Here is a 23,096-nt window from a genome sequence, read left to right on the forward strand (position 1 = left end):
AGTACAGAAATGTTTAATGGTTGAATTGTACACTGGCTCTGACATATCCAGAAAGGCAACTTTTCATGTTCCAAAAATAGATTTTATAGAAAGACTTACATATTCATAAATAGGTAATGTGAAAATTTTCACAATGTGCCTGGCATCCTTGGGCTGGCAATTCTGCCCCTGCCCAGGCCCTGCAGGGGTGAGTTTGGCTAGAGGCCCACTGCTGGCAGTATCCTGGGATAGGATAATCTATTCAATGTGAACCAGGGGCTTCCAGTAGATCCCCTCCAGCTGGGGTCTGTGTCCTTGGAAACAGACTTCCACCCAAAGAGACATGAAGCCCCTCCTCTAGTACCTTTAGTGGGCAAGACCTCTACAACTGCTGCGCCCCCTGGCCCTACCAGCCCTTCTGTGGGAACTTCCTCACCAACAGCATCAACCTCCACCCGCGCCTGCTGTTCAGTAACTGTTCAAAGGGAAGAGATTAAACTCCTGTTGCCTTGCCTCAGAGGCCCTGGGCTGCTGCTGGCAGCCAGCCAAGTCTGCCCAGGGGATGGGAAGCAGCTGGCTTTGTTTCTTGCTTATTTTCTAGTCCTCAAGCCCTGGGCACCTTCTGACAAAGGCCCAAAGGTCTCTCTGAGCACTTTGGTGGGGCAGGTGCCTCAGCAGAGGGCCAGAGGCTTGGCACTACCGTAAAAAGGGACGGCTGCAGCTTCTCCATAGAAGCCAGCTTCAGTCCAGAACTCAGGGCCCTCCCAGGCCACAGAATCAGGGGTCAAGGGAGGAACTGATCCTTGCCAGGATACTGGGGGGTAAGGCCTGTAGCTGGGGAGGGGCTGTACAGCCCCTCAAAGATGGTGCTTTGGGTCACGTGTGGGATTCTGTGCTATAAGAAGGCAGGTTGGCTGAGAGATCTGGAAGAGGGAGGTCACGTTAGCCCCAGACGTGACGGTGAGCAGAGAGGTGGGCAGGTTGTGGAGGCCATGGTCATCCAGTGGCTGAGGGCCCTGGGCCTGGCCTTCCAGACCTGCACCTGGCAGTGGAACTGGAACCCAGAATGTGAGACAACAGGGTGGTTACAGGGCAGGGGTGGGGGAGTGCAGGGCTCAAGGAGACTGCTGTTTGGGCTAAACTCTTAAAGCAGGGCAGCTCCTACATAAGGGTACAGAGCAGGGCCTCCTCCACACTCTGCACCCAGCGGCTGTAAAAGGGAAGTAAGGTTTACTCCTGTGAATGGAGAAAGAATCTTCCTGGTCTCCAGGTGAGCCAAGGGGCCACGGGTGAAGAAGGGCTTGCTGAGTTTCGTTCCATTCCAGGGTAGGCCTACAGCCTCCTCCTCAACTTCCCTAGTGCCCCCACTTCATACAGTCCTCATGGTGTGGTGACCCCTAACCATAAGATGATTTTCGTACCTACTTAACTGTAATTTGCTAGTTATGAATCATAATGTAAGTTTCTGTGTTTTCTGATAGGTGACCCCTGTGATAAGGTCATCTGAACCCCCTAAAGAGGTCATGACTCATGAGTTAAGACACATCACCTTATGGGCTTCATGGCCTCCAGGCCTTGGAGGCTGGGAAGTAGGCTCATGGCCCGGGGGTGGGGGGGTAAGTGAGCCCCATCACTATCGGTTGCCGTCTTGTGAATTCTGGGTAGAGCTCTGTTTAGAGCAGGAGGCCTCTGGCATCCCTCCTCTAGGCCCTAAGTACAAAAGAACCCTAGTGTCCTGCTGGGCTCAGCACTGGTAAAGAGCAAGGCTTGCTGGGTAGTAGTGGGTAGCTATGGCAGGGTCCGTCTATACTTAGACAGACACACACATCCTAAAAATGGGACTTCCATTTGAACACCAGACATGGACCAAATGCCTGGCAAACTCCTCACCACCCAGCAAAAGAGCAGGGCTGTAAGAAGCCAGGGCTGCCTTCCTGATCGGCTCTGGAAACATCAACCCCACAGGATCTACTCACAGAACACAGATGCCACACGGCTCCGAAGACCATGTGCAGTGCAAAGAGCCCACTCAGTGTAGGGCATTCTCCACCCATGGGTGGGCCAGGCTCTGCAGTGCAGGGGTCAGGGAAGGAACCAGCTCTCCCCAGCAGGAGTTTACGCCAATGAAACCAGCAAGTAGGACCCTCTCAACTGCATCAAGCCCAGGAAAGGCAGGCAGTCAGCTGTTTTCTGATAGGTGACCTCTGTGGAAAGGTTATTGCCTCCCATCAAAAGGATCATGACTTATGGGCTTCATGGCCTCCAGCCCTTGAAGCCATGCAGCCCCAGCCTAGTACAGCCACAGTGAGCCCCCCTGAGCACTCAGAGCAGGCCCTGGCTCACGCAGGCCACCTTCTATCCCATCAGAGCCAGGCTCGGCTCATCCGCAGGCTGCCTCCTACCTCAAAAGGGCCCAGGAGTATAGCCCATCTATCTAGTTACCCCAGGTCCATCTCCCTGGGTTGCAATGTAGCTGTTGCAAAGCCCTGCTCCTAGCCCTGTAGCCAGATCTCTCTAAGGAAGGTGCTGACAGGCCAAAATGCTTGAGGTGGGAGGCAAGGGTAGGATGCCAGTGGGAAGGGAGATGTAGGGAACAACTCCTCCTGACCCCAGCAGGAAGCACCCGATAAGGCAGGCAGAGAACCAGTGAGGTCCAAGATGGCCGGGTCTCAGGCCAGTGGGCACTCATCTGTTTTGCTTTGAAACTGTAACCCAGACCAGGACCACAGGGAACTAAAAGCTCTGGACAGTGGCAGAGACAGCTTCTCCACATGGGGCAAGGCTGGCGCCCACAGGGCCCTCAACCTCAGGGACACAGCAGAGGCTGCTGTTGTATGGTTTTGGTGCTGAGGACTGAACTCCGGGCCTGGCACGTGCTCTACCCACGAGCTGCCCCTTGCAAGCCGCTCCTTTTCCTTAAATCCTCACTTTCCTATCTCACCCCTCAACCACACTGAAAGATTAGATGCTTTTGCAACCTGACTGGCAACATTTTGGGCCTTAAGCCCACGGACAGTTCCCAGTTGGCCCTTGGCCATGACCCTACAATTGGGTCGGTGAAAATGAGATGCTACACAGGAAAGCAGAAACCTCTGAGAGGTCTTGGTAAGGCAACGAGTCAGGCCCAGGGAGCCAAGAGCTCCAAGCTGGCAGTGAGGACAGAGACGCCTCAGGCTTCCCCGGGACAAGGCTCGGCACCAGTCTGTTGGTCTAATTGATGTGCTTTTTATGCTTTGGTAAGAGGCAGGAGAATGACCTGGAAGAAAGAACCTGGGGTACCAGCCACATCCCTGGAGAGCAGCAGCCTGCGGCAGTCAAGGCAGGAGAAGGTCAAAACCAGCACGCAGGGCTGGGCCCCGCAGCCAGCCCATTTCCCACCACAGTCTGCTGGAAGGCTCAGGCTAGCCCTGGAATGTGACAAACACGGAGGCAGCAGATGCTGGCTTGTGGGATGGTCCACATTCGGCCCTGGGCCAATAGCCTTCTGCACAGGATACACTCCCTGCATTTCCCTTCCTACCCAGCATCCAGGCTAGGGGTGCAGAATCCCTCTAGAGAAGCCAGTGCCCTGGAGGGCTGACTCTGAGGGGTGGGTCTTGACAGGCTGCAGACAAAGGAGGAGGGGAGGTCTTAGCCGGCCTGCCCTGCCCCCCCAGTCAGCATCCACAGCCCCAGCTCTCCGCAATGTCCTTGCTGTCCAGCTGAATGTGGTCAGTGTTCTTCTCACTGAACATGGGGCCTCCATGCCTCATGATGAGTTCAGTGGCCACTCTGGTGAAGGCCTCCTCCACATTGCTGGAGTCCTTGGCAGAGGTCTCGATGGCACAGAGGATGTCATAGTGCTCAGCCAGGCTCTGCGCCTCCGCCAGCGGGACCTCCCGGAGATCAGCAAGGTCTGACTTGTTCCCTGTGGAGAAAGGCCAAGTAAAGCATGGTAGGACCCACAGGAACCAGACCTATACAGTCCTACCCAGCAAAGCCACACAAAAAGTCCCCAGGAGTGCCCCTCCACCAGCTCCAGGGTAACACTGCTAGGTGTGGAGACTGACTTACAATAGTCCTTTTTAGTTTAACCTTTCGAAGAATGTTATGCATGGACGTTTTGCCTGAGTGTATGTCCATGAACCACATGTGTGTCTGGCAGCCACAAAGACCAGAAGAAATATCATATCCCCTTAAGTGGAGTTATAAATGGTTTGCGCCAAAATGTAGGTGCTGTCGGGGGAACTCAGGACGTAAGGGAGTGAGCGCTCAAAACCACTGAGCCCTCTCTCCAGCCACTACTTTAATCTTTTTTAAATTTATTTTTTGACACAGGTATAGGTATGGCTGATTAGCACACCCTCTGTAGACTCTGTCTGGCCTTGAACTCAAGAGATATCTGCTTGCTTCTGCCTCCTGAATGCTAGGATTAAAGGAGAGTACCACCACACCCAGTTCTCAGCCAGGCTGGGGTGGCAAGCACCTTTAATCCCAGCACTCAAGGAGGATTAAAGAGGCAGGTGGGTCTCTGAGTTTGAGGCCAACCTGGTCAACTGAGCAAGTTCCAGGACATCTGACGTTACACAGAGAAGCCTTGTCTTGAAAACACCTAAAATAAATAAATAGATTAATTAATTAAGAGTTCTCATAGGTTGCCTAGGTTAAACTCAAAATTGTTGACTAGAACAACCCTCCTTCCTCTCAGCCTCTTGAGAGCTAAGACAAGTGTAACCACCAAGTCAGACTGCCTTCATTTTTAAACTCTTACTTTCGACTGGCAAGATGGCTCAGTAAGTTGTGGTGCTGGCTGTTAAGCTAAGTAACCCGATCCAATCCCCAGTACCTACACAGTGGAAAACAGACTGTAAGTTGTCCTTTGGCCTCCGCACATGTGCTTTGGCATGTGTATGCCCACATACATACACCAGATAGATGACAAGACAGACAGATAGACGTGAGTAGGCAGGCAGGCAGACTGAGAGATTTTTTTTTTAAATGTTTAAAACTCTTATTCTAGGCCAACAAAATGGCTCAGCAGGTACAGGCACTGTTGCCAAGTCAAGTGATCTGGTTTCAGTTCCCAGGACCCACTTAGCCAAAAGGGGAGAACTGACTCCAGCAAGTCGTCCTCTGATTCTACATGCACTGCAGTACAGCCTGCATGCTCAGGCTACACTCTAAATGCAATTGTAAAATCCAGATAAACAAAGCTCCTACTCTGTGGCATCTTGATTTCTTTTTATTGCTTTTTCCCCTCTGCACTGCTGGGGATAGAACCTGTAGCCTCTCGTGCACTAGCGAAGTGACCTCAACCTCTGAGCAGCCAACCAGCCACATGGCTTCCTCTGAGCACTGAGAAGCTGCCTTTGCGCTGTCTGCAGACACACCACGCCTTACAGCCAGATGATCTGGAGCAGGGACAGCAGAGCCAACTCCAGCACCCTTCACGCCTTCCGATCTCAACTTTGAAACTGACAAGGGGGATGAGGGCTTGAAAGCTCCCTGTTCAACTTGCAGCTCCTTTCCTGTTCGAGCTTAGCCCCTCTCTAGGCAGGCTTACCCTGTACTGGAAAAGAAAAAAGGCAAAGGCAGAGATAGGGCTTGCCCCAGACCCCTTCAGCCACCATCCCTAGCTCACCGATCAGCAGCTGCACGATGTTGGAGCCCGCGTACTTCCTCACATCCTCAATCCAGTGAGGCACCGACAAGAAGGTGCTCCTCTTGCTGATGTCGTACGCGAGGATAGCCCCATTGGCACTTCGGTAGTAGCTCTGGGTGATGGTCCGGAACCGCTCCTGGCCGGCTGTGTCCCAAATCTGGAGCTGAAGGGGTTGACCCAACGACATGTGTCAAAGGGACAGGAAGGGCAGCCCCACAGACCCATGCCCAGAACAGTGTGTTCACGAGCCTAAAGATGGCTCACGGCGACAATCCTGCCAGCCTTAGACAGTGACCCAGACTAGAGAGATGGCTCAGAGGGTTCAGAGCCATAACTGTGCAATCCCACAGAGCAGAGCTCAGGCCCCAGCTCTCATGTACAAACCAGACCTCCCACACACAGCCAGAACCTCAGCTCTAAGTGAGCCCAGAGTCACTAAAGCTTGCTGGCTTCTAGCCTAGTCTAGAAAACGTAAGCTCCGGGTTCAGGGAAAAGACCCATGCCACAAAAGAAGTAGATGGGAAGTGATGGGAGGATACCCAACTCTCTCTTCTGCCTCTGGATGTGCAGACAAATTAAAAAAAAAAATAAAGGGAAAGAAAGCAACTCAGAGATCCAATATGAAGAAGGAAAGCGAATGGGTTGGGGGACAGGGAGCCTGCCTTGAAACTCTAGGGTCCCTCAAGGCCAGGCAATTCTGACCTGCGTCCTCCATGGACTCTCCCTTAACCCTGATTACAGCTACAGATGCTGACCGCCAGAGGCTGGAGGTGAGGAACTGGTTCCAAGGCTGCACTGAGGCTATGCATCTGGGTCTTTTCTCCTGCAAGCTCACTGGGTCCTGACCGTACAGTAGGGCCTGATGATTCTACTGTCGGTGGTGAGGAAGCTGACTGGGCAGTGGGTGCGTGCTGATCCACCCTGGCCAAAGCACAGGGTGAAGGGCCTTTCTCCACCATTTACTTCTTCACTTAACAAATGCCAGAGCCCTACGGTAGGCACCCTGCTGGACGGGCAATGGAGAGAGTGTGTGCATGTGATGATCCCTGCCAGGGATAGCTAAAGAACAAATGACTAAGGAGACCGACAAATCCCAAGCTGAAGAAACACAATAAATTATAGTGGATCATAGTCAAACTATGGGAGTGGGGGAGACCACAGAAAACAGAAAACAAAATAATAAAATCTATGCTTCTTCCTGAGTTCCTGGGTCACAGCAGTAAGGCTTTTGTCCTAGATGGTCACTTCCTTTTTCATTGTAATAAACGCTCAGTCAACACCTCCACGGAATAGCCCCATCTACTCCCTCACCCCAGTTTCTTTTTCTTTCCTTTTGGACAGGATTGGGGAACTCAGGATCATGCACATGCAAGCAAGTACTCTACCACTGAGTTGTAGTTCCAGCTCAGACCCAAGTAAATACCCTTCGCTGTACTTTACAGTCTGACGTAGACACACACATGGACACGCACAGACAAATACACACTGACAGACACACACACACATACAAACACATTCATACATACACATACACACACACACACATGGACACAGACACATCACACACTGACAGACACACACACACACACATTAACAGACACACACAGACACATACATACATACACATACACACACACAGACACACACACACACACACACGAGACACATCACACACTGACAGACACACACAGACACACACACACATTGATAGACACACACAGACTCACCACAGACATAGACACACACACACACAGTCAGACACACACACTGACAGACACACAGACATACAGACACACACACAGACACACATTCTCTCTCTCTCTCTCTCTCTCTCTCTCTCTCTCTCTCTCTCTCTCTCTCACTCTCTCTCTCTCAGCCCCACCCTTCACATGAGTCCTCTAAAGACAGGCCTATGTCTATCTGGTTTTCTATTCTCAGCCCCTAGCACAGTGCCTAGCATGAGAAGGGGTCCAATGCCAATAAAAATGGGAGGATGGATACTGTGTCTGTCCCAGGAGCCTGACCTGTGATCAGGCTCAAAGCCACAGTTTCTGACAGCTAACTGCTGATCAATTTGAGTGTTATGAAAGCTGAGAACCCTTTTCACTGCCAAGATCAGCCTCAAACTGCCAAGAATACCTATCAAACTGACACCACCCCAGTCCCTATCGCCACATGGAGGCCGGCGGGGCTTGGTTCTGCACCCTCTCACCTGCCGCACCTGCTTCTCAATCCTTCCCAGCCGAGCCTTCTCAGCCTGCACTTAACCTTTAGGAGAAATTCTCCAGGCTGCTGATATCTAGAGTTGTACCCATGAGCAACTGTAGGGCCAGAGCACTTCTGAGTCCCAGTAAGGACAAAAATGGACTCCCAGAACACAAATGCTCATTTTAAAAAAAGAAAAAAACTTGCCTCTCCACTGCCACTAAGTAAGGTTGGGCGAGTGAGGCTCAATCTCTTCGTTGGCCCTGTAATGGAAAGACTGGGAATCATCCTCCTCCATGGGGGTGGGGCTCCTAATCACTTTCAAGTTCCACCCTTAATGACTCTCAGCCAATGCTGGCCCACAAGTCTCCATAAGCCCCAGATGAAGCTATGTTACCTGTATCGTTGGTCCTACCTTAGTATTACACTCTTCTACCCACCCCTTACCACCCTGGGGTAGCTCTCCCTGACACTCATGCTCCAGCCCTAAAACAGAAGGAACTCCTCTTCCCTTCATGTTCCTGTCTCCCTAACAACTCATGCCATAGAAAGCATTATCTATTTACCAAGTATCCATCAGAATGACTTCAGGAGCTAAGCCAGGAACATCAGCCACAGCAGCGCGCGCGCGCGCACACACACACACACATGCACACAGGGGCTGCAAGTTGCTTTCCAGGGATTCATGGCTCAGTCCCACTGAGTAAGTCACATGGCTGCAGTAAATCAAGCCTGTTTATTAGGTTAAAAACACTGCTGGAAGTTCAGTTCCAAGACCTGTGTCCTGTCCCGCCCACCCGATGGAAAGGGAGCCTGCCCTGAGCAAGCAGACTGTGGAAAGTTCCAGCCTTCTTCGCCTTAGAAGAGAACCTTGGAAAAGTCAGTTCTCAGGGCAAAAACTGAGATGGTCAGGCTGACCCAAATACAAGTTCCTGAGCTATTTTTTATGATGTCTTGGGACGTGAGTCAAACCAGGAGGTAGCGTCTGAGGGCTCCTCCTCCAGCCGGCCTCCTCTGCTGTGCTCTGTCCCACAGGGAAGAGCTTGGGTGCAGCAGAACCCAGTGTGTTATACTAGCTGTCAAAAGGCAAGAGTACTTTTGACAAAGGGAAGTGCAGTAGGTGGGCAGGTTCAACCTGCTGTCTGGCCTCCTGCTTTGGAAAAAGAAGTGAGTAGGTGATGAACGCTCCCCTGGGGCTGGCACTGCAGCCTCACAGCTCAAGCTAGTGACCTGTTGCTCCAACTTCAGTCGCCAAAGGCTTGTGTCTCCAGGTCCTGAGGCTAGAGGCTCACTGCTCTGGGTTTTAGTTGGCAGCCACTGTAACCCTTGTCTCCCACAGCTTGCTTTGCACTCCTTAATGAACCTCAGTATTGGGAGCCTTAGCTCCTGCAGTGGTTGGTGTCACAGCTCGAAGGCTTAATGTGTCTAGAACCCCTGGCAGCTCAGGCTGGGGAGATGGCTCAGTGGTTATGAGCACTGACTGCTCTTCCAGAGGTTCTGAGCTCAAATCCCAGCAACCATATGTGGCTCACAACCATCTGTGATGGGATCTGCTGCCCTCTTCTGGTGTGTCTGAAGATAGCTACAGTGTGCTCACATATAATAAATAAATAAATCTTTTAAAAAAGAAAGACCTGGCAGCTCCTTGGAACTCTTCAAGCAGCTGAAGCTAACAGTTTCTCATCCCAATCTCATCTCATTCAAAGCTTTCTATGTCTCTTCTCCTTTGGCTCTCGGAAGGTTTTGTCTGCCGTCTCGGGAACTCTTTAGCCACCCTCTTACTGCTCATGCTGTCACTGCTGCCATAGCTTTGGGTTCTGCCCTCCCCTCTTCATGCCGCCATCTAGTAATAATAATGGCCAAAAGAAGGCAAGAAAAGCACCTTCAGGAGAAGCCTTGCATTTGACCTAATGCTGCAACCCCAGGTTCAGTACAAGGGAGTGTCCTGTAGCTGAGTGTAAAGTGAACGGAACTGACTTCCTACATGGCCAGAAAGGTGCCGTGCCCAGAATATCCGCACCATCACAGTGTGCTCCTTCAAACAAGCCAAGGACCATGCGTGCCTCAATCACAGGTCTTCTGCTGAGCCACCAGTGGAGGGTTCCCCACTTCTGTCCTGTGGGGAAATGGCTGCTAGAGTTCACCAAGCTTGTGATGGCAAAAGCCTAGTGCAAGCTGTTTGAACAGTCAAGATAGGGGTGATGACTTTGGAGTTGGAGGTCTGCTTGGGCAGTCAGCAGCCATGGCTGCTGTATGGCTTCTTCAAGAAATCCATGAGTCCAATCAGAGCCAGCTACTTGGCTGATAATCCTCTGCTCAAAGGCAGACAGGGTACCAAGGAAAGTTTAATAGCTATCAACTCATGTTGGCCCCCATGGTGGTTTGAATAGGTTTGGCCTCCATACGCTCATGTGTTTGAATGCCTGGCCCATAGGGAGTGGCCTTGTTGGAGTGTGTGTGTGGTCACTGTAGGGCTGGGATCTGAGGTCTCCTATGCTCAAGCTACACCCAGTGTAACACACAGTCTCCTTCTACTGCCTGTGGATCAAGATATAGAACTCTCAGCTCCTTCTCCAGCACCATGTGGCCTGTATGCTGTCATGCTTCCCACTATGACAATAATGGACTTAACCTCTGAAACTGTAAGCCAGCCCCAATTCAATGTTGTCTTTTGTAAGAGATGCTGTGCTCATGTCTCTTCACAGCAATAGAAATCCTAACTAAGACAGCCCCCAAATCTTAACTTATTTAAAGGAAGAATACACATTATAAAAGGGTGCTTACAGTAAGGACCTGCCATTATCATTGATGGTTGGTCGGCTATATTTAACAGCGCTTAACTCTAACCTGTGCTCAGAGGCAAGTCTTGATCTGACAAAGAACAAGCGAGGAGAAGAAAGGTCAGAAGAACACATTGTCCTGAGGACACTGGCAAGGCAAACAAAAAGAGGTTGAAAGGAGTCAATGTCAGAGGGATATGGACAGCCTCTGCATACAGAATTCCTCCCAATCCCTCAACATGGTTTGGTCAAGGCATTAGGAAGTACTTAAGTCCCTTGCAGTAATGTGGCTCTCCATGGGAATTTGTAGCAACACAAAGAACATGTGACCATGTGACTAGGGGCAGCTATGTCAGCCTTCTGCAGGTTTCCTCAGCACACTAGACAGTGTTACCTCATCTCACAGCCATACTGAGAGGTCAGGTCCATGATGCCTCATATCCAGACAAGCAGAACTCAGCAGAGTGCCTAGAGCTGTCACCCCAGGATCAATCTTTTCTTTTCTTTTTCTTTCTTTCTTTCTTTTTTTTTTTTTTTGAGACAAGATCTCATATCCAAGCTGGCCTCAAACCCTCTATGTAGCCAAAAGTGACCCTGAACTCCTGATCCTTCTGTCCCCATCTTCGCTGAGTCTCAGGATTACGGGCATGTGCCATCAATCCTAGTTTTATTTGGTGCAGGGGACAGAACCATGGCAGCATGTCCAGCTACAAGATTACTCCTGCCATCTTCAGTGTCACAGGAGAGGTTGTGGCAATGGTATCCTGAGCCTGCAGCCCATGCCCCTCACTACGTGCAAGTCTCCCACAGCACATAGACGGTTTTTTCAGTAAATCTCCTCAGTGAGTTACATCTCCCACAAGAATCAAACCCTTGCCTGAATGCCCATGACATTTTGCCTTTGGCAAACAGGTCCTGCCTCAGTTTCCCCCTTCTTCCCTTCCTGGAAGCTCAGACCACCCACCTACTACTAGCCACAGGGTCACAGCACCAGAGCCTGGAACACAGGATCTCTCCCGGGCATCTGGCCCAGTTCAGATGGGCACCTCAGAACCAGAACAACACCCAGTAGGAGGGGCTTTCAGTTCCTCGTGTGACCATGCCTATCAGAAGAGCCTTTTGTAACAAGAGTGGCATTCTTAAAGTAGAGGCCATGAGTTCTGCCCTCATTGGCCCTCCGAGTCTCCACAGTTAAGTCTCTAAACTCAAGCTCTCTCTATTACCAATAAGGCAGTTTGTTTTAAAATAGGGGCTAGGGAATTAAGCTAAGACTTTGTACATGCTAAACAAGCTGCTCTACCCCTAGTTGTGTCCTGTCTCCCAGGACATCCTCAGTCTAATGCACACATTACAGGCTCAACTCACGCCCCCCTCGACACCCTCCCTGGGCCCTGCCACCTTGGTAATAAGAAAGTGACACGAGCTTGGGATCTCTGTTCGACCTTGGGTCCTCTGTCCTCCCCCATATCAAAGCAGTGCACGGCAGTCTCCCAGGCCTCCCAGAGAAAGCTGATCACTTTGTTTCCTGCTACCCTCAGAACACAGTGGACACAATGCCAGAAGGATCGAGCTGGCCTGGGAGCAATCCATGGCCTCATCCCCCATTCTCAAGTGTACCCACACCTTTAGCGTGTTTCTATGGTCTGGCATGCATACCTCCATGACATCTGAAACCCCTTTTGTCTCCCATGTAGGAATGAACACTCCGCCATTTTCTAATGCCTCCCTCAACCCTCCTGTCTCCATAACCCTGGACACGGTGGACTGCTGCTTCCTCTGGGCTTGCCCAAGCATGCAACATACATCCCTGTGTGTCCGCAGCAGCTACAACACCACAGGGCTCCGCACTGTAGTAGCTATCGTCGCTATTAACACTCTGCCCTGCTGTGGCCCTGTTTGCACCAGGTGTGTCCACTGCCTGGCTCAGAGTCTCAGCCACCACGGTGACAGCATTAATAAGTACCGGGTGCTGTCTGAGATGAGGCCTGAAGAAAATGGACCACCTCTGCTGTACCTTTGGCAACCAAGTCCTGCCTTAGTTGCTCACAGTGGGTTGACTGCTCCCAACACCCCTCTTCCCTTCCTGGAAACCTGGACCACCCACCTACAACCAGTCATGGGGACATAGCACCAAGAGGAGAGCATAGAGCACAGGATCGCTCCCAGGTGCCTGGCCCAGTTCAGATAGGCACCATGAGGACCAGCATTCCCAATAGGTAGAGCTGCCCTCTTCAGGACCTGGACCACTGTCTGAGAGGAGGCAGGCAGGTACTTATAGAACCATGGACAAACCACGAGCCAGTCATGGGAGGATTATTGTCCTGATTCAGAGCTGAAACCCAAGCCTCTAGTCAACAAGGAATCCACAGAACACTGGCTAGGTCCCACATAGCTTCCCCATAGCTCTTACTTCAACCCACCTACTGCTCCATCAAGAGCCTGAAACCTTGGAAAGATTTCTTTCCCTTCAGAGTAGAACCCTGGGCCCTGAACAGGCCAAGCACAGACTAAAAAGTAGGCCATCCCAAAAGCCAAGAAGCAGTCAGAACTACAGAGTTACGAGTTTACCCTGGCGCTTCAGTAATAGAATTATTTTTGTATGATTTTTTCTATGTATTTCACAGAAACTTTTGTGTACTTCCTACAACTTTTTCTACGTATTTCACTTAAATACAAATATAGCAGATATTAACAAGTCATAGTTACCAAACTGATGCTTATTCTGACAATCCTAATTTTTTTTCCTTTTTGGTCATTAGTATACCTAAGTGGGGGGAATCAGTTTTTCATTGAAACTATACAAAGAGTACTTTTAACTTTATAAAATATTGTGCTAGGAATTCGGGTCAGACGTAGACAACTTGCGCAGCATGCACAGGGCTCTATGCTCAATCACTGCAAAGTTAAGCTTTCAAAAGGTAATGTGGGAGCTGGCCGAAGAGCTTACATTAGGCCTTGTGTTTGTCCCCAGCACCAAAACTCACCCAGCTTCTACACTCCTCAGCCACAACAATGGCAACAAAGCAGTTAACTGGTGTGCAAAGACAAGAATTCTTTCAGGGATCACACCACATCCTCATAGACAGCAAACTGCCCACAGGGACTGACCTCCCTTTGCTGTTACAGTCTGACCAGCCCGTGGCACTAATGGTAGGCGGTAGAACTTTAGAAAGTAGAACCTGGGGAAGGAAGATGGATCACTGGGAACATGATACACACACACACACACACACACACACACACACACACACACACACACTGACGTTTTGCCTGCATGTCTATATGAGGATGTCAGATTCCATGGACTAGGACTTACAGCTGTGAGCTGCCATGTGAGTGCTGGGAACTGAACCTAAGTCCTCTGGAAGAGCAGCCAGTGCTCTTAATGGTTGAGCCATCTCTCCACCCCTGAGGGCGTGAACTTAAGCTCTTTCTCTTTCTCAAGTCTTCCTTAGTTACATGCTCCCATGATGCACTTGAGTTACCAGCCCAAAGCAGCCAAGGAAAACACATAAGAGTCTCTGAAAATGTCACCTAAAGTAAGCCATCCTTCCTCTGACTGACTGATTTTTAGGTTTTCTGTTACAGTGATAAAAAGCTAACCCATGCCTGTGGGCTGGAGGCCAAACTGGTCTCTCAAGTCAAGATTTGCTTAGTCCCCTTAAAGAGTTGCTACTTCAAAAATTAAAACAGGCCGGAGTGGCCCAGGGTTAAGAACACTGGCTGTTCTTTCAGAGGACCCGGTTCAATTCCCAGCACCCACATGGCTGCTCCTAACTGTCTATAATTCCAGTTCCAGGAATACCATACCTGCTTCTGGCTTCTGCAGACACCAGACACATGCACATGGTACACACACAGGCAGGTCAACATTTATACATAAAACAAAATAAATATTTCAAATGTAAAAAGAGCCAAGTAGGGGCTGGGGATTTAGCTCAGTGGTAGAGCGCTTGCCTAGGAAGCGCAAGGCCCTGGGTTCGGTCCCCAGCTCCGAAAAAAAGAACCAAAAAAAAAAAAGAGCCAAGTATGGTGGAACATGCCTTTAATTCCAGCACTCAGGAGGCAGAGGTAGATGGATCTCTGTGAGTTCAAGGCCAGCCTGGTCTACACAGCAAATTCTAAGGCAGCCATAATTACATAATAGAGAAACTCTATCTCAAAAAATAAATAAAAATAAAGGAAAAAGGGATGAGACACATTTAGTAAATGCCTGTCACTGCCCACCAATGTCAGAATTGTCTTGGGGGTCTGGGGCTGCCCTCGAACCTAAAGTGAACCACCTGGCTGTCCCCGTGCTGGGAATGGAACACAGGGCATTGTGTACTGAGCAAGTAAACACTGTAGCAATGAGCAAGAACCCCTAGAGCTGGCTTTATTTGTTGGGTGGGTTGTTTAGTTTCTTGTTTTATTTTTATTACATTTTATTTATTTACTTTTTATAGATTAATTTATTATACATAAACACACTGTTGCTGTCTTCAGTCACACTAGAAAAGGGCATCGGATCCCATTATAGATGGTTGTGAGCTACCATGTGGTTGCTGGGAACTCAGGAACTATGGAAGAGCAGACAGTGCTCTTAACCACTAAGCCATCTCTCCAGCCCCATTTTATTTATTTTTGTGTACAGGAAAGGTCAAGAGATAACTTTTGGGAGTGAGATCTTTCCTCCCATCATAAGATCAAACTTAGGTCATTAGGCATGGTGGCAAACACCTCTAACCACTGAGCCATCTCACAGACTCCTGCTGGCTGCTTTTTGAGGCAGGCTTTGAACTTACAACCCTCTTGCCTGAGGCTTATGCGTAGCTGATATTACAGGCTTGTGCAATCAGACCTGATAAGCATCCGTCCTTAAGCTTTTACATGTGTTCATGATCAGTGATACCATCCCAAATACGGAATGTTAAACTAGCTGCCTTTAATCCCAGCTACCTAGGGGCTGAAGCAGGACAATCCCTTGAGCCCAGGAGTACCAGGCCAAGCCAGTTACCATAGATCCTGTCTCAAAATAAAGCTGGATGTGGTGGTACAAGTCTTCAATCCTAGCATTCTTTAGGCAGAAGCAGGCTGACCTCTAGTCTACATAGAATACACACACACACACACACACACACACACACACACACACACACACACACACACGGGGGGGGGGGGGGGGACACAGACAGACAGAAAGCAAAAGCATATACAGGTGTGACTAATGGTTAGCAACATGACTGAATTTTTGACATCACAGAGGATAACTTAAGTGTTTTCATGAGTGCTGCTCCTTTCAGAGTGGTCTCCTTGAATTGGTAGTTCTGAATGTTCAATCGGCCACAACGCTACATCCAGAGTCTTTTTTGAAACCCTGTTCTTTCTCTTTCGGCAGGTCTTCAGGGGTAGATCTGATGACTGCAGGCAGTGCCCGCCTGGGCCACTAGGGCCTGCCTTTGTGTCCTTAGTTAATTCTGGTCCAAAATGAAGCCTGATGCCAACACGGTAGCTCACATCAGCACAGGAAGGCTGAGACAGGAGGATCACACAACACTGAGGTCAGCTACATAACAAAAACTAAATTAAAAGAAAAGAAAATAGGGGGCCAAAAGTATAGCTCAGTGGTAAAGCACACTGCCTGGCATGTGCAGGATCCTGGGCTCAATCTCCAGTACTGTAAATGGAAGGACCAAGTATCCAACACCACACTGAGGACTGGCTCCCCCTTTCCCATCCAGGAAGGGAAGGTCTCAAAACAAGGTGACACAATGCAGGGTAGAAGAGACCAGGGGCGGGCAAGCTCACAATCCCAGGTCGTGAAGCAGGAGGGCTGTCCAAAATGCAAAGCTACCCTGGGCCGTACAGCAAGTACAGGTCAGCCAGGGTTACATAAGGAGACCCGGCCTCTTCCGATGACAACAAAGACAATATTACATGGGATTTAAGAAGCTATTAACGACAAAAGGTCCTTCCTCATGAACTCACAGCAGGCTACAGGTTCCTTATCTAGAAGGATTTGGTTGGTTTCTATTGCAACGTGAATAAAGCATTTTGTATTCAAACATTAGTCTCCAAGACACGTTTTCCCTTATTCACGGTGGCCATTTTCAACACTGCCCAATTCGACTGAACGAGCATTTGTTTATAATAAGTACCTGGTATGACAATGCTGAAACAATACTGCTCATCAAAATGTCCAATGCAAATGATCTGTGATAACCAGATTTATTTTTTTTAATTTTTAAATACCACTGATTTGGGAGAGGGGAGCACAGGTGTACCACACAGCCAGTATGGAGGTCAGAGGCCAACTTTCAGGAGTTGACTCTCTCCTACTATGTGGGTCCCAGGGACTGAACTCGGGTTGTCAGCCTGGCACTTTTACCCACTGAGCTACCTCAGCAGCCCCCAACCAGATTCTATACTGATCCCTGCCTCCCTCACTGGCTGCTCTGTGTGCTTACTGCTGGGGGTGGAGGGTCTAACAGTTCAAGGACAGAAAGCTCCTGATTAGGAGCTGAAAGGCTAGGTTCCCGTTCTAGACTTCCACATCCAGGCGACCTCTCCTCCCTTGTACAATGGAGACACCCCCCCCACCCCCAGGGGCGGCGGCAACGTTCAGATGGAACTCGTTCAGAGGAGGGTAAGGCGCACACACACAAGCACTGCTCCTCCTGCTGCTGACCTTTACACACCAAGTGCCCAAAGAAACCTTGAAGGAGCCATATGAGGTAGCTAGCACCCAATATACCAGCACCGGAGAGGAGGAGGCAACTTCAAGGTCATTCTGGGCTACAGAGTAAGACTTTAATCAAAAAAAAAAAAAAGGGAGGGGGACAGAGTGGGGCAGGCCAATAACAAATAAGCTGAGCGGCCACCCTTCCTGACTCCCTGAGATACTTCCTCTCTTAGCATCACTTCCCATTCTGCTGACAATCCACTAGGGCAAAGTCTGTAAGAGCTAACTAGGGGCTTAGCTTGTTTCTGCCCACCCACCTCTGTCGCTTGAGCTCTCTCTCTCTCTCTCTCTCTCTCTCTCTCTCTCTCTCTCTCTCTCCCCCCCCTCCACCCCCTTTCTCCACATGAGCACTGCCTGAGGACAGTAAGAATCCTCAGGAGACAAGGTTTAGTTTAGTTTACAGTGAGGATGGTGGCCATTGGTATCAAGAACAGATTTCTTCTTAAAATCACCGTGACCTAGAACGTCTCTTATCTAACAGTCCTTTTGCTATTTCTGAGCAGAACCGAAAAGTCAAATTGATTTTATCTGAATAGGAAATGCACAGACACAAAACTAGATCCTGGACTGGAAAAACTGGGAAGGCAATAAAAAAAGAAAAAGAAAAGAAATTCTGGGTTGGGAGTGCAGCTCAGTAGGAGAGCACTTGTCTAGAGTGCATGGGTCCCTGGATTCCATCACCAACACTGATACACACGATACACACAGACACAGACAGACACACAGACACAGACAGACAGACAGACACACACACACACACACACACACACACACACACACACACACACACACGCATGTTTCTTTCTAAACCTTCCCTATCCCTGCTTGGGAAGTGACAGGAGGAGCTAGGAAAACAAAGAGCACTTAAGAGGCCCAAAACAGCCTGAATCAAGGACAATGAGCTGGAAGGTCCTAAGGCACCCATTCCATGAGGAGGGGTGCCGGTGTCTCCACCAAGTGGCCAGGAGGCCTGATGGAGCCATGTAAAGGGACGAACTCCTGAGCAGGTTCCCTGTCCTCCCACAGCCAAGTTTACATAACAGACTGTGTCCACGTGAAGGAAGTGAGACGCAGTAGGCATGCACTCAGGGCTTAAAGCTGGGCTTTCCTAGGGGCGGTGCAGCGGGCAGTGCGGTGAGGTAGAGAAGCAAGCTGACCAGCCCTGCTCATCCAGAGAGAAAATGGCGACAGAAGCAACAAAAAAGCAAATCTTTTTCTTGTTTGCATCATAAAATTTGGCTTTATTTACAATATACTTGGGGAATAAAAAGGAGATGGGTAGTACTAACTTTTTTGCTTATTGGGTTTGGGGTAGCTTGAGGGGACAAAGGAGTAGGAGAAACTTCCCTGTGTGTCTCTTTAAGTCTTTGAGGTTTTGTACTTTGAACCATATGATTAGATCATCTATTTAAAAAAAAAAAAGCTAGGAAAGGGTGACAAATGGCTCAGTGAATAAAGGAGCTTGCTGTCAAGCCTGGTAACCTGGGTTCCCTCCAAAGGACCCACATTGTGGAAGGAGAAGGGACTTGCGCAGGTTAGCCTATGACCACCACAAATCTGCTGTTGCACAAGTGTATGCACGTGTGTGCACATACACACAACAACAATAATAATAATAAATTTTAAAATATAACTGAAAAAAAGCCAGGAGAATTTTAAGTGTTTTCAAACATGTCCAGTTCTTCAACACCCTTCACAAGTAGGTGAGTGGTCACCAGTCCCATTTCAGAGATGAAGAGGCCTGAGGCTACCAGAAAGAACTCCCACCGTAAAGACAGAAAGAAGATCCACACCTTCAGACTCTCCAATAAACGGCATTCAGATTCATGTGCTGCATCCACCCTCAGACCTAAAGCAAATCCTGGAGACTCCTCAAATGACCGTTAAAAAGGCTGTGCACAACAGCTTGTGAGACCTGAGTGGGCTATTTTTGTGTCTGTATATGATGTGCTTCACACGTGCATGCATGCACCATGGTACACACATGCCATGGCACATGTGTGGTGGTCAGGAGTCAGCTTTCAGGAGTCTGTTCTCACCTGCGACCCTGGGTTTGGGCAGCCAGGGATTTTTAGTAGCTGAGTCATCTGACCAGCCCAAACGGGGCTATCTCAGTGCTCCTACTAGCTGATAAACACCCCGAAATATTCTGGTGCCAGCTCTTATCGAAAATATTTATATGTATACCAGTATAAAAACTGGTTGTAGTGATAGCTGTCTGAAGCCCCAGAATTTGGGAAGTAGAGGCCAGAAAAAGGACCACAAGTTCAAGGGTATCCTCGGCTACATAGTGAGTTTGAGGCCAGCCTAAACTACATTAAGCTCTGTCTTTAAAACAAACAAAACAGAGGGGAAGAGAAGAAAGACAAAGCAAAGCGGCCCCAGAGCACACTCTGCTCAGTGAGTGAAGTACTTCATCCACGTCATCAGCCTCCAGAACTTTGGAGCGGCCTTTCCGGGCTCAGAGGGAATCAGAAAGTAAGCACTCTACCCAGAAGCCAGCCAATTCCAGAGTTCAAATCCTGATTTTGTCCCTGACTTGTAGGAGACCTCGGGTAAACCAGTTACTTCACTTTCCTTGGCTTCCGCTCCCTCTGTAAATATTAACCAGTAAGCAAGCATATAAAGAACATATGTGTCTGACGCTGCCCAAAGGGATCTGGGTCTTTAAGGGGCTTATCTTCAACAGGAAGAGACAAACAATCCAGGTGAGTGCTATAAGCACATAGACGATAGATAGGGAAAAGACACCCGAGAGGGCAGGGGAGGACTCTGGGAAAGCAGTATTCATGCTAGGACCTGAACAATAAAATATCAGTCACACAGGGATCTAGGGGACACAGTATGACAAGGGGAAACAGATGCAAAGGTCATCCAATCTAGGGATATTTAAAGAAGCAGGCTATAGAGGTTAGAAAATAGGGTTGCAGAGACAGAAGACCCATCTCTTCAAGTAGAATGAACCACAGTGATTGTAACGGGAAGTAACTATAGAAAAAAAAAAAAAAAAGAACTTGATTGAATGTGTTATTTTCAACTTTCCACTATAGCAGAACTCTCTAAACAAACAAGTAAGACTGAAACACAGAAGTGGATAAGATAGTTTTGCTCTGACAACTGAACACAGAAGTGAATAAGATGGTTTTGCTCTGACTGATGGGGAAGAACCTCTGTCTTCTCGGCCTTCCCAACTCACTCCTGGGAACCTCCAACCTCAGCAGACCTACAGCAGCAGCTGGCCTGTCTCTAGGGTTCCTCAAACTCTTACAAAGCCTAGAAGAGGTGGGAGACAGGCTTACTGGCAGAGCTTATGCAAAGAGTCCCAAGTTCAACCCACGGCACCACAAAAAGAATAATTATCAGTAACAATGGGCTCCAGTCTGTAGAACACACCATTAGACAGCTGACTCACAATAGCTTATAGAAAGGACAGGCAACACAGCTCTGAGGTATTACCACACTGACACAGCTCTGCTACTCCCAGGCCCTCGAGGCTGCCTCCTAAGAGGAAAAGCTGGAGTGACCGTAAGGAAAAGAAATAACAAACTGCCTGGTAGTATATTGCATAACCTGAGCTCAAGTGCACAGTCCATCCAGGGTTGCACTGGGTGACAGGTTATCTCCACAGGTAAACAGGAATACTGCCCCCTCCCTGACCAGTCAGCACAGGCCAACAGCTCCCAAAGGGGACCCGTCCTCCATATGCTTCTGTTTTCACACTGCACGTTGAACTGTTCGCTCCTGGCATTATCAGAAAGCACCAACTTGACCATGGACATACTCCACCCATGACAGCCCTTCTCTGGCCACCTGCTCCAAAGGGACGGTCCAGAACAACTCAACCTGCCTGCCTGCCTGCACTTGGCCCTTTTCCACCTCATGGAAACCAAAATATACTGAAACCCAAAAGGCCGTTTAAAGCCTTGCAAGCAAATCTCTAGAGGCACAGTGGCCATAAAAATGACTGTTGACTTGCCTTTTTTTTTCTACACGATGGGACAGGAGAGAGAGGCAACACCCAGAAATTATCCCAACTTTATAGAAACAAAGAGCTAAGTATCCCAGCCAAGGACAACAGAGAACAGGCCTACTGCCACCCAAATGAGCAGAGAGCCACAACAGCAACAGGGTGAAGAGGCTCCCATCCCCAGGCTTCACTTCCTGAAAACACAGGACAGCCCCCACCCAGTTCTCTTTAAAGCTGTCTTGAAGATCCTTGTGAACCTGAAACCATGAAAAGCGGCAAAGGATTTCTGTAGGGTGAGAATCAGGAAAGTTACTGAGGGCCTCTGTGCTCAAGAACAATGCTGTGTCCTGTCCAGGATGCTACCGTTTTAGGGAGGACAGACACCTAGGTTAAGAAACTTGATTTCATTCATCACAAATATTATTTATCAAATCATTGCCAGGACATTGTGGCAACCACATCCTGCTGTTTCTGCTGGGGTCATTGCCAAAGTTTGGTTCTCTCCCCCACCTTCCGGTATCTGTGATGAAGTTTTCGGTTTCTATCAACCCTTAGTCGGGGAGGCCCCCCACCCCCACCCTGTGCTGGCTGGCCCTTCTGGAGTCAAGTTCCACCACCAGGTCCATAAAAGAGACTGCGGGGAGGCGTGGTCAGGGAGGAAATTCTGACAAAAACTTTTGGACCTCCGGTCCTAGCAGCCACTACTTCCTGGTCCCTCCCGGTCACGGGGATGTCGTTATTTGGCTGAGTGCTCCCCAGAGGGCCGCGCAGGGAAGGGTCTCTCCCGGCATGCGTGGCGCTCACAGAACGGCCCGCAGGTTGCCTTCCACCGCAAGTTGTTTCGGAGTCCCCACGCTGTGAGCGCGGGGGGCGGGAGTGAGGTGCGGGCTTCCTCCTCCACGCACTGGCCCACTGTCACCATTCCCAGAGCCCACGGCGGTGCTTTCAGACCTGAACCCAGAGCGGACATCAAGGCCCAAACCCGTTCCGAAAGAAGGGGAAGCTGAAGGATTGGCCACGAACCGCCCGCCGGGAGCAAAGCAGCGGGCCGCGCCGCCTCCCACCTTGACCCGCTTGCCCTGGATCTCCAGCGTCTTCATGGTGAAGTCGACACCGATGGTGCTGCCCTGACGCGCGGAGAAGGCGCCGGTCTTGAAGCGCTGCACCACGCACGTCTTGCCCACGCTCGCGTCGCCCACTAACACCAGCTTGAACAGGAAATCGTAGTGTTCGTCCTGGTCTCCCGGGCCAGGGCCCGCCATAGCTCCACGGGAGTCCTGGGACCCAAGGGCCCGTCTTGGGCTTACGACAGCCGCGGGCCGAGGTCCCTGTGTTCTAGCCCGCTCCGCGCCGGGCTACGTGGAGCGGCCGCAGCACCTGAACGAGCTGCGCGGCGGACCGATCGACGGCCCCGCCCCGCTCCGGAGCCCCGCGGACTCGGCTCCGCCTGGGAGCGCACTGCCCGGCCCTCCGCAGAGCTTTCTGCCAGCCGTCGGTGCCGCGCCGGCCCAGGGCTACCTCAGGCCCGCTCTTGCGCCGCCTTCAGGGCGGGGCGAGCCTCCCTGATCCCCAGTACCGCCCATCTCCCGCCACTCCGCGTCTGGGTCCCGCCCCCAGGACCGCCCAGTTGCCCCCTCCCGTACCAACGCCTCCTATCCTGTCACTATAGTCCGGACTTCCCCCAGAAACCCTTTCTAGACTTCTCACCACCCCGACCCTTCGCCGAGCACCGCCCGCACCCCACCATAGCCAAAGCCTCCGACCCTTCCCTCGACACCACCCTGATCTCTCTCACTTCTCAGC

General features: G+C 50.1%; 1 protein-coding gene across 3 annotated transcripts; it reads right to left on the reverse strand.

The window, feature by feature from the left end:
* Nucleotides 1–22,777, reverse strand: Rab43 (RAB43, member RAS oncogene family). 3 transcript variants are annotated; one of them, XM_087658806.1, is made up of 3 exons: nt 22,372–22,646; nt 5,600–5,783; nt 1–3,886 (listed from the first exon to the last, which is right to left on the reverse strand). In XM_087658806.1, the coding sequence occupies exons 1-2, from the start codon at nt 22,553–22,555 to the stop codon at nt 5,647–5,649; spliced, it is 321 nt and encodes a 106-aa protein (XP_087514932.1). In that variant the 5' UTR covers nt 22,556–22,646; the 3' UTR covers nt 1–3,886; nt 5,600–5,646. The 3 variants fall into 3 exon arrangements, with proteins under 3 accessions (XP_087514932.1, XP_087514931.1, NP_001019502.1); XM_087658805.1 differs by having other exon boundaries at nt 3,189–4,570; nt 22,358–22,777; NM_001024331.2 differs by having other exon boundaries at nt 3,189–3,886; nt 22,358–22,664.
* Nucleotides 22,778–23,096: the final 319 nt, after the last annotated feature.

This window comes from Rattus norvegicus, chromosome 4 (genome assembly GCF_021556685.1).
Source record: "Rattus norvegicus strain SHRSP/BbbUtx chromosome 4, alternate assembly SHRSP_T2T, whole genome shotgun sequence".
NCBI classification, from domain to species: Eukaryota; Metazoa; Chordata; class Mammalia; order Rodentia; family Muridae; genus Rattus; species Rattus norvegicus.

Coding starts and splice junctions, on each gene's coding strand:
- Rab43 (NM_001024331.2), bottom strand. CDS start 22,555: ATGGCGGGCCCTGGCCCGGGAGACCAGGACGAACACTACGATTTCCTG. Junction 5,784..22,357: donor TCCAGGGCAAGCGGGTCAAG/GTGGGAGGCGGC, acceptor CAACCCCTTCAG/CTCCAGATTTGGGACACAGC. Junction 3,887..5,599: donor CATCGTGCAGCTGCTGATCG/GTGAGCTAGGGA, acceptor CTTTCTCCACAG/GGAACAAGTCAGACCTTGCT.